Below are 18,350 nucleotides of genomic sequence, written 5' to 3' on the forward strand. Positions count from 1 at the left end.
GCAGGGAAGCTCCCTCTTTTTTTTTCTTCCTCTTCTTTTTAAAAATATTTGTTTATTTTTGTTGTTGTTAAGATTATACACAGCAGAACATATACCAATTCAACAATTTCTACATGTGCAATTCAGTAACTCTGCACAACTTTGGAGTTATGCAATCATTCTTACCCTCCTTGGGTTGTTCCTCTCTATTAACATAAACTCATTGCCCCCTACGTTTCCTATCTGATCTTTGAAGCTGTTCCTATCAGTTTGATCCCATATAGATAGATCTTAAAAAAGCACAAAAAGCTCAAGGCAGACATTCTTTACTACTTAAGCTAAACCATTGTTTGGTTTTAAGATGACTTTAGGGGATATTTTTGGTTTAAGGTTTAAAGATGTTCTGGGGGCAACAGTTTCAGGGGTTCATCCATCCTTCATGGCTCCAGATATTCTGGAATACATAAGAATCTGAAATTCTACTCCATATTTCTTAATTAGGATTCTTCTATAGACTCTTTGATCAAAATGTTGAGTAATGGGAGCCACACACCATTCAGTTCTTCTGGTCTTATGGCAAAGGAGGTAATTAGCCACACCTTCCATTTCCTCCTTCTGTTCCTGACTCTCCTTTGTCCTCTATTGTTCCAGACAAATAATTATTGTAACTTAGATGGCCACTTGCAAGCTTTTAAGACACCAGACACTAACTACATAATGAATTAAGAGATAAAACAGAAGTAAGTACTAAACACATTATTAGGCTAATTAACTGGGATGTCCCATGAAACCATAACCTTAAACCTCCAAACCAAGGAATTAAATTCCATGAGTGTTTGGCTGTACATAAGCAGCCTCGGCAGCTTTTTTTTTTTTTTTTTTTGGTCATTGTTGTACATATATCAATCACACAACTTTGGTTGTTTTGTTTTGTTTTTAGTCAAAATTGAAGATTTTTTTATTTTATGTGCAAATAATTGGCATTGTTTCTTTTGCTGAGTAGATGTCTTGGATAATACATTCAAGGAAGATCACTTAGTCCAACTTGATAAATCCTAAATCCTTCGCGTACTGACGGAAACACTGATCGCACACAGTGAGACCGTATTTCTGGATTAGGCCATACCGGTTTGAGCACACACGGCAAGAGCGCCAACCCTGCCCGAATTTCCACGGGTGGCTCTAGTAGAGCTGCTGGTGACCCATCCTGCTCTGAGGGACGCACCAAGGAAAAAATGCTCAATCACACTACTTTGGCCAATTGAACTTTTTACAGATATACAACTTATGGACAGTAAGTACATTCATCAGCTGTGGAACCCTATGCTTAATCAATGTGATTTTTCCATCATTGTAAACTGAAAGTCAGTACTCCATAAGCAATAACCCTCTCCTTATCTTCTCCCTCCCGCCCCTGGTAACCACTAATAAACTTTGGTTCTACACATTTGCCTGTTCTAACTCTTTATATAACTGAGGTCACACAGTATTTATCCTTTTGTAATTGACTTACTTCACTTAGCCTAATGTCTTCAAGCTCCATGCATACTGTAGGATGTATCAAGACTTCATTTCTCTTTATTCCATTGTATGTATGTACTACATTTTGTTTAGCCATTCATTTATTTATGGGCATTTAGGTTATTTCTACCTTTTTTTAAAAAAAAAATTTACTGTGATTTTGGAGAAAATTTACATAGAAGATTAGGTTCTTATTTAACAATTTCCATGAGTATTATTCAGGAACTTTGGTTACACTTTCACAATGTGTCAGCATTCTCATTATTTCCACTCTGGTTGTTTCCATTAATCTACCTTCCTTGGCTTTCCTTACTTTCTCATCTTTGGTCTAGGGTAAATGTTGATGATTAAGTCTCATTGAGATGATTGTTTAGAGGAGCACAGTACTCACAGGTGATATTTTTTATTTTATGAGCCACTGTGTCTTTTGGCTGATAGGTGACCACTGGGAGTGGTTTGAATTCCAAGTGTAGAGGGTATTTAAAGTCTCAGAGGTTCTTCTAGTCTCTACCAGTCCATTTTAAGTCTGGCCTCTTTATAGGAATTTGATTTTTGTTCTACTTTTTCTCCCATTTTATCTGGAACCATCTTTTGTGTTCCTCACTAGAATGGTCAGTAGTGATAGCCAAGCACCAACTTCTTCTGATCTCAAGGTAGGTGATGCCATTGTTTGTTGTTTCCTTCTCTTGGCTATTGTGAATGGTGCTATGATGAACACTGGTGTACAAGTACTTGCTTGAGTCTCTGCTTTCAAGAGTTTAGGGTATATACCTAGGAATGGAATTGCTGGATCATATAATAGTTTTATTTTTAGTTTTTTGAGGAACTGCCACACTACTTTCCACAATGGTTGTAACATTTTGAATTACCACCAGCAAGGGATAAAGGTTCCAGTTACCCTATATCCTTCCCAACATTTGTTATTTTCTGTTTTGTTTTTTCATCTTACTTATCCTAATGGGAATAAAATGTTATCTCATTGTGATTTTGGTTGCATCTCTCTGATAGCTAATGACATTGAACATCTTCTCATCCGTTTGGTGGCTATTTGAATGTCTTCTTTGGTGTAATGTCTATTCAAGTCCTTTGCCCATTTCATGACTGGGCTATTTGTCTTTTTATTAACTTGCTGAAGTTTCACAAATATTTTGGTTATTAGATTCGTATCAGATATATGGTTTCTGAAGATATTCTCCCTATCAATATCTTGTCTTTTCACTTTCAAGTGAAGTCTTTTTATGAACAAAAATTTAATTTTTATGAGGTCTCATTTATTTATTTTGTTTTTTGGTGTTTGTGCTTTTGTAATTATATTAGTTAATACATTGTTAATTCATTGCAGGCCTGACAGTGTCTCTTCTGCATTTTCTTCTAGGAGTTTTATGGTTTTGTTTTTTACATTTGGATCTTTAATTCATTTTGAATTCTTTTTTTTAAAAAATTTTTATTGTGATTTTGGTAAAAGTTTACAGAGCAAATTCATTTTCCATACAGCAGCTCACATACACTTTGTCTCATGACATTGGATTTGTTTTTATATATGGTATGAGGTATGCAGCGTGCTTCATTTTTCTGCATGTGAAACTCCAATTTTCTCAATGCAATTTATTGAAAAAACTGTTCTTTCTCATCAGATAGGCTTAACAACCATGTAAAAATGTGTTGACCATGTTGTTGTTGTTGTTGTTATGTGCCGTCAAGTCAGCCCTGACTCATAGCGACCCCTCCTTGGGTTTCCGAGGCAGTATCACTACGGAAGTAGGATTGCCCAACCTTCCTTCCGAGGAGTGGCTGGTGGGTTTGAACCGGCAGCCTTCTGGTTAGCAGTCAAGTGCCTTAGCCGTTGACCATAGAAGTGTGGATTTTCTTCTGGACTCTCAATTCTATTCCGTTGGTCTATATCTATTGTTATACCAGTACCAGGCTATTTTGATTGCAGTACCTGTATAGTATGTTTTAAGATTAGGAAGTATGAGTCCTCCTCCTTTGTTCTTTTACAATATTGTTTTAGCTATCTGGGTAATTTCATATAAATTTTGATTTTTGTAAAGAAGGTTGTTGTAATTTTGATTTAGATTGCACTGAATCTATAGATCACTTTGGGTAATACTGATATTTTAACAATATTAAGTCTTCCAACCCATGAAAACAAAACATCTTTTCATCTATTTAAGCTTCTTTTATCTATTTTAGCAGTGTTGTATAATTTTCATTGTACAAGTCCTTCACATCCCTGGTTAAACTTATTCCTAAGTATTTATTCTCATAAGTGCTATTATAAATGGAATCATTCCCCTAATTTCTCATTGCTGGTGTATAGAAACCCAACTTTTTTTTTCTTTTTATTATGATTTGGGTGCAATTTTACAAAGCAGATTTATTTTACATTCAACAATTCATATACATTTTGTTTTGCAACACCGGTTGCAATACCCATAATGTAACAGCTCTCCTCTTCTCTCCTCCCTATGATTACCCCTTCCCTGTGTCCTTCTTATCTATGTGTTTCTGCCTGCCTAGCTTTCTCCCTGTACAAATGCTGCCCTTCTGATCTGTCATGGTTGACTGTTGTAAAGAGTGCATCTCCCATGTGTAGTTGTTCAGCTCACAGAACTATTATTTGGCTAAGAGTTAAGCTATAGGAGTTAGTCTGATTCCAGGCCTCAGGGGTGACTAGAGGCCATGTTCTGGGGGTTTCACCTATCTCTATCCAGCCAATAATCTTGGTCCTTTTTATGTTTTTGAATTTTGTTCCACATTTTTTTTTTCCCCTACTATACCCAGGATCTCCAATCTTGATCCCTTTCCAAGTAGTTGGCTTTGGTAGCTGGGCATCATCTAGTTCTTCTGGTCTCAGGATCATGTAAGCTAAGGTTCCCATGGTCCACTGATCCCCTGCACTAATTGTTTCCATATGTCTTTGATTTTCTCCACCATTCTTTGCTCTAGATGAGATGACACCAATAGTTGGATCTCAGATGGCTGCTTGTAAGATTTTTTTTTTTTTCTACATTAAGAGGCATGGGTTTTTAAATTTTTTGTTATATTTGATTTTACAATTTTTTTAAAATTGTGATTTGGGTGAATATTTACAGAGCAAATTCACTTTCTCTACAGCAGTTCACATACACTTTGTCTCATGACACTGACTACAATTTACCCCAATGCAACAACTCCCCTCTTACTTCCTCCCAATAGTTACCTCTTCCCTGTGTCCATCCCTCCGTGCACTCCTGCCCCCTGAGCTGTCTCCTTGTGCATTAACAGCCTTTCTTTCTCCCATGATTGTTCTTTCCAAGGAGTATATCTACCTTAGGTAAATGTTCAACTCATATGCCTGTCTTTTGTTTGGCTGGAAGCCACAGATGTGGGTTCAATTCCAGACCTGAAGAGCAGCTAGGGGCTATAATCTCAGGGGTTCCACCAGGCTCTATCAGACCAGCAAACCTGGTCACTATTTTTTGTTTTTCCCAAATGATTTTGAGTTTTGTTCCACATTGTTCTCCCTCTCTATCAAGGATCTCCTACACAGCTTCCCCCTCCAAATGTTTGACAGTGGTAGCTGGGTACCATCTAGTTCTTCTGGTCTCATAGTCATTTAGGCTGCAGATCACATGGTGTACCAGTTGCTAGGACCAATTGTTTCCATGAATCTCTTTGATTTTCTTCTTTCTTCTTTGCTCTGGATGAGGAGAGACCCACTGTTGCATGTAGATGGCTGCTTGCAAGCTTTTAAGATCCCAGTTGCTACTCACCAAAGTAGGAGGTGGAACAATGTTTTCTGTAGTACATCATGCCAATTGAGCTTGATGTCCCCTGTGACTATGGTCCCGAGCCCAACAATTCAACTACTCAGTCCCTCTGGGTAGCTGGATATGACCAAGAAGTGACTACAACCTTGCCCCTTGTCAGCTCTACTATACACATGGGAATTCAGATCATACAATACACTTATAGGACCATTGTCTGCCAACCCTATACATGGTCTTGGGTACACTCGCCACTTCACAGACATACCTAATAGTTCAGCCCATGCACGCATCTATCCACCCATATACCTATTTTTGCCTTCACTGACAATGCAGTACTGTATGTGCAAAAGGGTTCATCTTTGTTGTCTGTACCTCCCATGTACCTCTCTATGTCTTCCTCTTCCTCAATGCCACCATGTCGATCACTCACATTTGGTATATTGCCCTTCTCTTCACCCAAATCAATACTTATCTCTATCTATCTAACAGTGTTCTCTCCCCTCCCCGCACACCCCTGGTAACTAACAAAGAAAATTTCCTTCCATATATAAACCTTTCCTTGACTTTACATTAATGGACTAATACAATATTTGTCCTTCTGTGATTGACTTATTTCACTCAGCATAATGTCCTCCACGTTCATCCATGTTATGCGGTATTTTGCAGATTCTACATTATTCTTTAGGTGTATGTACCATAGTTTGGCTATCCATTCCTCAGTTGATGGACACCTAGGTTGTTTCCATCTTTTGGCTATTGTAAATAGTGCTGCAATGAACATGGGTATGCATATGTCTGTTCTTGTCCTAGCTCTCACTTCTTTAGGATATATACCTAGTAATGGAATGGCTGGGTCAAATGGTATTTCTAATTCCAACTTTTTAAGGAATCGCCATACTGCTTTCCACAGAGGCTGTATCATTTTACAGTCCCACCAGCAGTGTATGAGAGTCCCAGTCTCTCCACGTCCTCGCCAGCATTTGTTATTTTCTGTCTTGTGGAACTTTGCTACTACTGCTGGAGCAAGATGGTATTTCATGGTTGTTTTGATTTGCATCTCTCTAATGGCTAATGATCATGAACATTTCTTCATGTGTTTGTTGGCTGCCTGGTATCTTCTTTGGTGAAATGTCTGTTCATGTCCTTTGCCCATTTTTGAATTGGATTGTTTGTCTTTTGGATGTTGAAGTTTTCTGTACATTTTAGAGATAAGTGCCTTGTCAGATATTGTTCCCAATTATTTTTTCCCAAACTTTAGGTTCTCTTTTTACTTTTTTGAAGAAGTCTTTTGATGTGCATATGAATTTAGTATTTAGAAGGTCTTCTCCATCTAGCTTATCTTCTGCTGTTTGTACATTTTGGGCTATGATTGATAGTCTATTTATACCATGAATCATGGTCCCTTAGTTTGCCCCTATTTTATCTTTGATGAACTTTATAGTTTTGGGTTTTATATTTAGGTCTTTGATCCATCTTGAGTTCATTTTTTTTTTTTTTTGGTATGGTGTAAGGTATGGATCTTGTTTCATTTTTCTGTAAATGGGTATCCAATTTTGCCAGTGCCATTTGTTAAAGAGGCTATCTCTACCCTCTTTAATGAAAACCCAAATGATTTTTGTTTGTTGACCTTGGACCCTGCAACTTTGCTATATTCCTCTATTAGTTCTAAAAGCTTTCTTGTAGATGCTGGGATTTTCTTTATATAGGATCATGTCATCTGTGAATAGGGATACTTTTAGTTCTTCTTTTCCAATATGAATACCTTTTATTTCTTGTTCTTGTCTTGCTCTGGCTAGGACTTCTAAAACAATATTGAATAAAAGTGGTGAGAGTGGTTACCCTTATTTATTCCTGATTTCAAGGGAAATTCTCTTATTTTTAATATACCATTATTCCTCATAAGACTTTGTTTGAAAAGAGGGTTCTAGTATTCAAAAGTGCTTTAAAGCCATTCATTACTGCATCTGATCACATTTCTGTTCACTTAAATGAACTACTGAACACAATTTTGAGACCTAGTCTGAAAAATGATAGAAAGAAAGGTTATGCTTGTATTTTTAGGTCAGTCACAAAAATGTCTGACTTGCTAAGACATATTATGGGGTAGGAAGGGGAGACTACCCTTTTTGTTATAAAAGGTAATCAATAGTTTGTTTTCATTTTCAGTTATAACAATTCTTTTAAGAATTATGTTATTCTTTTAAAAATGAGAGCCAATTTATCTTTGCTACACTAAAATTTCCTGACTATCTAGCTTCTCAAGTGTTAAAAAGAAATGGTAGGTTTTTATTTTTTAACTGTCCAAGTAAGATTTTGTAACTTGATTTTTTTTTTTTTTTTAAATAAACTTACAGCCATTCTGATTTCAACAAAGGAGTCTTCAGAGGAGCCGCTTAAGTTCAACTTGAGTTGTAATTCAGATACAATGCCCAGCAGATCTGCTTTTTCAGCCTGAAGACGAATCACCTGTGTCTTTAGCTGTTCCATTTCCTGTTCCAGCTCTGCCTTGAGAACTTTGGAGGTACCAGTTGAGTGCTGGAAATGACAAGAAAAGTGAAGTAAATTACAATTCAAACTAAGGACTAGGCAGTCAAACATAATTGTTTTGACAATTTGACAAGGCAGTTTCTCAACATCTTTGCCCCCATCCTTTCAATTGGAAAATTCTTGCTTGGCAATGAATTTTGACATAACTTTTAATGGAAAATTTTAAATTATTATATCTAAATAGAAAATTAAAATATCCCAAGACAAGAAAGAAAGGCTTCCTCAGACACTGGAATAATCTGATATAAGGAAATTAATCAACCAGACTTTGCTAATGGTAGACTCACAAGTTATAGTCCAAAATTCCAGAAAATAAGAACAAAAGCTTCTATAACTCAATATCTCCATAAATGCTTACCTATCCCTTCTCCTATTCTTGTCATGTCTATTTAGAAGTCAAAACACAGGACACACAGTTTTAGTAAAATAATGGGAAAACGCAATGAAAGATTTCAAATTCTCCCAGATTTGAAGCTGACTGTTTTAAAGCTCTGGTGTTTCAAGATTGCTGAAAGTTAAGTCTCATGAGAAAAAAACAAAATTTGGGAGCTAGTACCAAGGGTAACAAAATTAAGTTTCATTCTATATAAACATTAATATTTCATGAATTTCAGGTATATGTTGTCATCCTATTGCAGTTACTGCCTATGACAAAGTCATAATGGAAAGACCTTGTTAAATGTGATGTTTCTACTTGGGAGTAGGGAGAACAGATTCTAGTCCACATTCTCCTAATCATTGGGTATAATAACTTGAGCAAATTCACTTAATGTCTCAGCCTCCATATTTTTGGTTTGGAAAGAAAGAGACAGCACCAAATGGTCTATATGGTCTCTTCTTGCTATGACCTACTTTGTCTCTCTGCTTTCTCTCTCTTTTACTTTACTGTTCTTCTGCACATGATGTCTTGCTTTAATTCCCTTTCCAAAGCAGCAATATATACAGTTGATATTTTTAGAAAATTGCAACAGATTATAAAATTTAAACACACACACACACACACACAAACTCCAATAGTATAGTATACAATAACAAATATCTTAAGAATTTTACAGAGAAATCTAACTCTCAGGAAATTACAAAATTATTAAATATCATCTACAGATTCTCCAAACAAATGACTTAAATAAGTGATTTAAAACTTGTTATCAACATTGTCTGAGTTGAGTTTTATTTTTTGCCCTTCCTGGTCCTGAGATAGATTTTCTAAGAAATATTAGACAGGTCCAAACGTTCATAGTAGAACCTAAAAAAACATCAAAAAGGCACATGGATGAACCATAAACCAAGCAGTCCATGAAATATTTTTAAATGGTGGCATAGGTACTAACTTGGAAAAACAAAATTCCCCTCACATTATTGGAATAATGCTCTTCCTCTATTTGGAGCATTCCTGTTCAAGGAAACTACCATAGGACCTAGAGAAAAGCAAAGCAACTCATTGGGAAATGGGAAATGAAAGAGTTAAATAAAGAAAAGTTGAAAGCTTTTGTAATCTCTTGTAGTAATGACACACTGAAGAAACACAAATTTTTTAAAAATGTAAACGATAAAAGGAAAGGTATTGCTTAACCTAGAACCAAGAAATAAGCAGGTAAATACAAGATGATGCCTTATTAAGAGTCTTTACATTTACCCTCTTGACCTTTATAAGGACATTTTATAGAACAGAGTATGCTATCTTGGCTGAAGGGTGGGAAATAGAATTTTAAACACCTAACCGAGGGCTAGAAATACAACATCATGACACAGAATCTCAGACAATCAGGTTTGTTTTCATTTTTACAATTGTGAGGATCTCTTAATTACCCCTGGTAAATCATGAATTTAATTACTTGGCCATAAAACACCTTATAAGACAGCAATTTCCCTTCATTCTACTACTGAGACTCTTTCCATTCCCTTTGTAGACTAGAACTTCTATGGCTTGTTTTCTTTGATCTCTATTCCAACTTGTTATTTGTTATTCTATTTCATTACTTTTGGGCACCTACCACTAACCTCTGTGTAATACAATTACTTTTTTGACTTTTCATATATTGTTTAATGTCTCTATCCTATTGTCCTGAAATTTTGCCCAGGTTAATATGCAAAGTCACTTGATGACCCTTAATGACCTTTTGCCTATCAATTCATGGAATTAAAAGTTAAAAAGCACTCTCTAAGACCTGCGGCAAGATTCTAGAATAAGCAGACAAGCTACACAGACCCTCTTCAACAAAGAAAAGAGAAACCAATTGACAGAGATACAGAAGACAATCCTGGAGCCCTGAGCTTTGAAAGAAGGTATACAGAAGTGGATTAGGTACCAACTAATGGAAGAACCTGAATAAAACAGTGAGTATGGAGATGGACAAAGCTGCAGACTGTCAACTACTCTGATGGCACCAACAGCCTGAATATTTCCAAGGGGTGTTGGACTGAGAACTAACCTAAAGATTAGCTCTAGTTGCCAAGGGCTAAAGGGATTACTGTGCTGGTAGCTGATGATAAAGATGTGAAACAGCAAAGAAAGAGACAACCTGAGCTGTGGAATTTTGGCTGTTCAGAAGGTACAGCCATTTTGATTGTTTACAAGCAGCAGCTATTTTGGATATTTAAAGTGACAGCATTCTCATTAGGATTCCTGGGACCTAAGAATAGGTAGGGATATTTGGGAGGCTAACAATGGGAAAAGAGACAGGTGGTGAGTGTATAAGTGCTGCAAACTAGCAAATAGAGGAGCACAGTATCCTGCTTACTTAGATAATAGCCAAACAAAACAAAGAAAATGACAATCTTGGGCAAATCACTCCAACATACAATCACCAATTTACTATAAATACAAAGCCATGACAATGTCTTGGAAACAACAGAGTATCACAGTACACACAAAAAAGCAAGAAAAAGCAGGAGAAACAAGGGACCAGGATACAGATCCAGAACACATCTTTGAGGAAGAAACATCACTGGAACTCCCTGATAAAGAATTCAAAAGAATTATATTTAGGTACCTTTAATGGCTTGAGAGACAAATCAAGGAAAATACTGACAAAACTGAGGAAAACACAGAGAAAACCCTAGAACAATTTCAAAAGACAATACAAGAACAAAATGACAAAATAAATAGAAAATTAGAAATGATCCGAAATCTACAGACAGAAATCCAGAAGATTAATACTAAATTTTTAGAAACAGATAATACATTGAACAGGCAAAAGAGTAGAACTGAATCAATGGATGAAAGAATTAGTGAGACTGAAGACAAATACCTCAATACTTCTTTGGAAAGGGGTCAATCAGAAAAAAGACCCCCCCAAAAAATGAAGAAAGTCTAAGGTTCATGTGGGATACCATCAAAAGGAATACTTGTAATCAGAATTCCAGAACAGGAAGAGACAAATAAAACCACAAAGAAAGTTGTCCAAGTTTTGTTGGAAGAGAATTTCCAATATGAAGAAAGATGAGAATATATCCACTCAAGAAGTCCAACAAACTCCAAACATGAGAGATCCCAAAAGAAAATCACCAAGACATATCATCATCAAACTCACCAAAACCAAAGACAAAGAAAGAATACTGAAAGCAACATGGGAAAAACAAAAAGTTACCTACAAGGGTCAACGAATAAGACTAAACTCAGATTTCTTGGCAGAAACCATGTAGACAAGAAGACAATGGGATGGTATATATAAAACCCTGAAAGAAAAACTGTCCCTCAAATATGATGGTGAAATTAGGACATTTCCAGATAAGTAGAAATTAAGGGAATTTGTTACAACCAGACCAACCTTACAAGAGATGCAAAAGGGAGTTCTTTGGATAGAGAACCAACAACAGCAAACAACAACTGACTATTAACACACATGATGACATAACCCAGAAACCAACCCAGTTATGGAAGTATCCAAAGTAAGTAATCCTAAAAGATTGTAAACAGGGAACTAGAGATATCAATTGACAAAGGAGGACAATAACAAACCAAAAAGAGGGAAAAACTGTGTAGTTACAGAACTTCTAAATGGTAGAGAAGTCAAGACAACTGCAAGATAGAACAGACTGTTCTAAACTTGGGAAGAAAATTATAAATCACAGGGTAACCTCAAAGAAAAATGATAAGCCTCCACATCAAAATAATAAAGAGGACAAGCACAAATATTTAGCAAATACTAAAACAATAACAACAAAGGAAATGATAATGCAATTGATAAACAAAATGGGCTCAGCACAGAAAATTATATGGAACAAAGAAATCAACAAAACCACAAAAAAGCACATAACAAAATGATAGCAACAAATTCATACTTGTCTGTAATTACACTTAATGTCAATGGATTAAATGCACCACTCAAGGGACAGAGAGTTGCAGACTGGATGAGAAAACATAACCCATCAATGGGCTGTCAACAAGAGACATACCTTAGAGACAAAGACAAAAATAGACTAAAAATCAAAGGTTGGAAGAAGATATATCAAGCAAATGGCAAGCATAAAAAAGCAAGAGTGGCAATATTAATTTCTGATAAAATTAACTTTAAGACAAAAACCACCATAAGAGACAAGGAAGGACATTATATAATGATTAAAGGATTGACTGAACAAGAGGACATAACAAATAAGTATCTATGCACCCAATGAAAGAGGCCCAAAATATATAAAACAGACTCTAACAGAACTGAAAAGACAAATAGATGACTCCATAGTCATTGTAGGAGACTTTGATACACTACTTCCAATCACAGATAGAACAACTTGAAAGAAAGTCAACAAAGACACAGAAGAACTAAACAATACAATCCACCAACTTGACCTTATACACATCTACAGAGTACTTTACCCAACAACAGCAAAATATACATTCTTTTCCAGTGCAAATGGAATATTCTCCAGGATAGACCACATGTTAGGCCACAAAGCAAGCCTCAATCAATTAAAAAATATTGAAATACTGCAATAGCACCTTCTCAGATCATAATGCATAAAATTAGAAATTAGCAATGGGAGGAACAATGGAAAAAGAGCAAACAAATGGAAACTGAATAACACTGTCCTTGAAAATGACTGGGTAATAGAAGAACTTAAAAAAATGAAATTAAATGATTCCTTGAATCAAGCAAGAATGAAAACACAACATACCAAAATCTTTGGGACACAGCAAAAGCAGTGATCAGAGGCCAATCAGAGCAATAAGTGCACACATCAAAAAAGAGGAAAGAAAAAAAAAGAAGAAAGAGCCAAAATCAACACCTTAACCCAACATCTCCAACAATTAGAAAAAGAGCACCAAAAAATCCTACACTCACCAGAAGAAAAGAAATAATAAAGATTCAAGCAGAAATCAATGAAACAGAAAATAGACAATAAAAAATCAACAAGACTAGAATTTGGTTCTTTGAAAAGATTAATAAAATTGACAAATTTAACAAAGGAAAAGAGGGAGAGAATACAAATAACATGAATAAGAAATAAAAATTAAGTGACACCAGAACAGAACCAACAGAAATTAAAAGGATATCAAGATACTATGAGAACTACACTCCAACAAATTCGAAAATCTAGAGGAAATGGACAAATTTCTAGAAACATACTACTTATCTAAACTAATAAAGCCTGAGGTTGAAAATTTAAACAGACCCATAACAAAAGAAGAAATTGAACCGGTCATAAAAAAAAATTACCTACAACAAATAAAGCCCTGGACCAGAAGTTTTCACTGGCAAATTCTACCAAACATTCAGAGAAGAAATGAGACCAATCCTACTCACACTATTCCAGGATGTAGAAAAGGATGGAATCCTTCCAAATTCATTTTATGAAGCAAGCATAACCTTGATACCAAAACCATGACCATGGGTCATGAAGGACCAATATCCTTCATGAATAAAGATGCAAAAATCTTCAACAAAATTCTAGTTAATAGACTCCAATAACATGTCAAAAAATAAATAAATAAATACATTATGACTAAGTGGGGCTCACACCAGGTATGCAAGGATGGTTCGACATTAGAAAAACAATCAACATCATCCATTACATAAACAAAACAAAGGAAAAGAACCACATGATCATATCAATCGATGCAGAAAAGGCATTTGATAAAATCTGATACCCATTCCTAATAAAAACTCTCAGCAAAATAGGAACAGAAGGGAAATTCCTCAACATAATAAAGGGCATATGGGATAGTTGGAGCTGTGTGTCAACTTGGCTGGACCACAATTCTGTGCAGTTTAAGCAGTTGTGATGTGGGTTATCCCCATGATGGGATCGGATGTGTATGTTTTGAGCAGCCAATCCATTGAAAGGGAGTTTCCCTAGGGGTGTGGCCTGCTTCCAATGTATTTATGGACATCCTGGGAAAAGAGAAACTCTTCTGTGGATTGGAATCCTGTTGTGCTGCTTACAACTGTCCATAAGCAAACAATCCACCATTCAGCCTGGAGATCTTGGATTCGTCATTCGTTGGAGTCAACAGCCAGTAAACTGCCTGCCAACCTTGAGCTCGTTGCCTCTGCAGCTGTGCAAGTCAGGGAAAGCTTCCAGCTTTACATTTCATCCAAGAACTTGGGACTTGCCAGCTTCTATAAGTGTGTGAGCCATTTTCCTAAGATAAATATCTCTTTTTCTATATGTATATATAAGCTTTACTGATTTTTGCTTCTCTAGAGAACACAGCCTAACACAACATATATGCAAAACCAACAGCCAACATTATTCTCAATGGAGAGAGACTGAAACCATTCCCTTTGCTAACAGGAACCAGACAAGGATGCCCTCTATCACCACTTCTATTCAACACTGTTATTGGAAGTCCTAGCCATGGCAATAAGGCAACAAATGGAAATCAAAGGCATCCAAATTGGTAAGGAAGAAGTCACACTGTCCCTATTTGCAGATGATATGATCCCATACATAGATAATCTAAGAAACTCAGCAAAAAAAGAACTACTGGAACTAATTGAGAGATTTAGCATAGTGGCAGGATAGAGGATCACCATATAAAAATCAGTTGGATTCCTCTACACCAGCAAAGAAATTGCTGAAAAGGAAATAAGGAAATCAATACCATTTACAATAGATTAAAAAAAAAAAAAAAAACTGGTAATAAATCTCACTAGGGACACAAAAGACCTGTACAAAGAAAACTACAAATCACTACTCCAAGAAACCATAAGAGATCTACATAAATTGAAGAACATCCCATGCTCGTGGATAGGAAGATTGAACATTGTGAAAATGTCAATACTACCCAAAGCAATCTATACATTCAATGCAATCCCAATCCAGATCCCATCAGTATTCTTTAAAGATATAGAAAAACCAATCACTAATTTTATATGGAAAAGAAAGAGACTTTGGATAAGCAAAGCACTATTGAAGAAGAACAAAGTAGGAGGTCTCACACTGCCAGATTTCACAACCTACTATACAGCCACAGTAGTCAAAACTGCCTGGTATTGGTACAACACCAGACATATACTCCAGCAGAACAGAACTGAGAAACCAAAAATAGATCCATCGACCTATGGTCAGCTAATTTTTGACAAAGGGCTGAAATCCATTAAATGGGGAAGAGATGGTCTCTTTAACAAATGGTCCTGACAAAACTGGATGTCCATTTGCAGAAAAATGAAACAAGATCCATACCTCATAGCATACACAAAAACTAACTCCAGATGGATCAGAGACTTAAATGTGAAACCTAAGACTATAAAGTTCCTCAAGGAAAAAATAGGGGTAAAATTTAGGGGCCCTCATTTATGGTATAAATAGACTGTCAAGCATAACCCAAAATGCAAAAACAACTGAAGATAAACCAGATGATTGGGACCTTCTAAAAATTAAATTTTTATATACTTCCAAAGTCTTCTCCAAAAGAGTCAAAAGAGAACCTACAGGTTGGGAAAAAATATTCAGCAATGACATATCTGACAAAGGACTTATCTCTAAAATTTATAGAAAACTCCAAAACCTCAACAACAAAAAGACTAACAATCCAATTAATAAACGGGCAGAAGATATGAACAGACACTTCATCAAAGAGGATATTCAGGCAGCCAGCAAATACTTGATGAAAAATACACATGATCATTAGCCATCAGAGAGATGAAAATGAAGACAACAATGAGATACCATCAGACACCAGGACTAATGGCAAAGTTCAACAAGATGGATGATAACAAATGCTGGTGAGGATATGGAGAGATGGGGACTCTCATACATTGCTGGTGGGACTGTCAAATGATACAATCACTGTGGAAGGCAGTATGGTGATTCCTTAAAAAGCTGGAATTAGAAATACCATTTGACCCAGCAATCCTGTTTCTAGGTATGTATCCTGAAGAAGTGAGAACCAGGACAAGAACAGATATATGTACACCCATGTTCATCACAGTATTATTTACAATAGCAAAACGATGGAAACAACCTACGTGTCCATCAACAGAAGAAGAAATAACCAAACTATGGCACATACTATGCAATGCTAAAGAATAATGTAGAATCTGCAAAACACCATGTAACATCGATGAACTTGGAGGACTTTATGCTGAGTGAAATAAGTCAGTCACAGAAGGATAAATATAATATTAGTTCATTATTGTAAAAAGTCAAAGAAAGGTTTATATATGGAAGGAAACTTTCTTTGTTGGTTACTAGGGGTGGGAGGGGATGGGAAGGAACACTGCAAAAAAAAAATGCATTGACGTATGTCACTTTAGTTTTGTGTATTTCACTGTACATAAACTATAATTCAATAAAATGGTTTTTTTCTTTAAAAAAAAACAAACACTCTCTAGAGATAATGATAAAGCAAAATTCAGTGAACTATGACAGACTCATCAGTGCCTCAGCCTCACCCTAAGCATCAGAAGAAAGACCTCAAGAGGAAATTTCCTACTCCTTTCCCTGTGTGTCACAGATCACTTAAGAGCCCCTGATAGGTCTTAGTGGGATTTCCTGTGACACATCTGAAGAAAACAGCAACAGAGATGGGTCAGCATGAGTAAGAAAAGTCAGAGGTATTGAAAGTTTGGTTAGCCAGGAAGATGAGTACCTAAATTAAAAAAACAACTTCCAGTAACCTGCAAAAAAGAAAGTAAAGGCAGGGAAGCAGTATGATGGGTCTGGTAGGCAAAGTTTGGGAGAAGAAAGCTGAAGATGAAGAATTTTAAAGAGCTAAAAGTGCCTCTTTTATGCAAGAACCTCACCTCATTACCAAATCCTGCTTGCAACCTGCTTCAATCGATAGTTTATGCTGAGAAAACTGTCCAGGACTCCAGCTTCTGATCTCAACTTTTTCCAGTACTGGGATCTTTTAGGAAAATCTATAGGCAGATTATCTCAGACAAACTGCTTCTGGGGTTTTCCTTCTTGGCTACAATGTGATTGGCCCTAATTGTCTAAAGCTAACTGTCAGCTCATATCCCAAAAGTCAAAGGAGGAAAACAGTATATTTTCTTTAACAGAATAGAAAATTACTTACATATTCCAGCTAATCATTTCTTCAGTGCATTACATCTAAAAGGTAATTAGATAATGAGAAATTTTCCCAAAACAAGTAACCTAATGGAGCAGTTCTTTGCACGCATGGGGTCACTATGAGTTGGAATTGACTCAACTGCAACTAACAATAATAATGCTCTTTGAAACATAAGACAAGTTGAAAAATCAGATGTGATAAATTTGAACAATTGAACACTTCCAATACAAATATAAACTTAGGAAAGCAGAATGTTTTCATTGTCCCATAAATAGGAGTTGATGGAGAGATCATTGATATAAACTATGATGTTTTTGTAAACAACTTTTCATGCTCTGCATTATTTCTATCACCCCCTTTTCATTATTTCCTTTCTTTGTTTCCACTATTTACCCATCTAATAAATCAGAGATCAACAAAGTTCAAGGTAAATTCTCAGGATATATTAGGGATAAATCCTCTTTGAACCAATCCAGTGCTCTATCCTTTAAAGAGCTGTTAAGTTCCAGGTTTGAAAGGAAATGAACAGCAGAGGTCCATCTAAATGAATGAGATAGCCAGTGAGCCCTGGAGAAGGGGCAGGAATTTCAAATGTGCTCTGATTTATTTTTTCATTAACATCTCTTTTTGACATTCACTCTTGGGTATGAGTACATTTCTTAGGTTCTTTGAATCAATAAAAATGCTTCTCCTTCCCTGAACCCTAAAGCCTCCTATCATGTTAGACATTTGTCAGACCATTTTTTCCAAAGGAAAATGTAAAGTGAGTAATTTCTGTTTTAGACTGAGAAGAGGGACAAGGTCAATGAGTAAAAATTCTGAGTAATGGATTTTCTAGAAAATATAAGTTTATATCAAAGACATAAACTAAAAATGAACAATTGGATAGTTCATATCAACAATTGGATAGATTTGATGCCCCAGGGTTACAGGTGAGGAGAGACAACGCAGGGATGCCCAGAGTAGCAGGCCGGAAGAGCAGGAGAAAGGGGATAAAATCCAGGAAGCCAGAGAGAAGAGCAATCAGCCAAAGGGATTAGGTGAGGAGGGGAAACTCAGGCCCGCCAGAGTAGCAGGCCGGAAGAACAGGA

At 36.1% G+C, this 18,350-nt stretch overlaps 1 protein-coding gene across 1 annotated transcript in view; it reads right to left on the bottom strand.

The window, feature by feature from the left end:
* The window catches only part of OPTN (optineurin), a 91,703-nt gene that overhangs the window by 66,577 nt on the left and 6,776 nt on the right, over positions 1-18,350 (bottom strand). Inside the window, exon 3 of the mRNA XM_042780223.1 lies at positions 7,605-7,787. Within this exon, the coding sequence (XP_042636157.1) occupies positions 7,605-7,787 (183 nt within the window). The remainder of the gene's footprint in view (positions 1-7,604; positions 7,788-18,350) is intronic.

This window comes from Orycteropus afer, unplaced genomic scaffold, assembly GCF_000298275.1.
Source record: "Orycteropus afer afer isolate SDZICR_OR568_19922 unplaced genomic scaffold, OryAfe1.0 scaffold00028, whole genome shotgun sequence".
In the NCBI taxonomy this organism is placed as follows: domain Eukaryota; kingdom Metazoa; phylum Chordata; class Mammalia; order Tubulidentata; family Orycteropodidae; genus Orycteropus; species Orycteropus afer.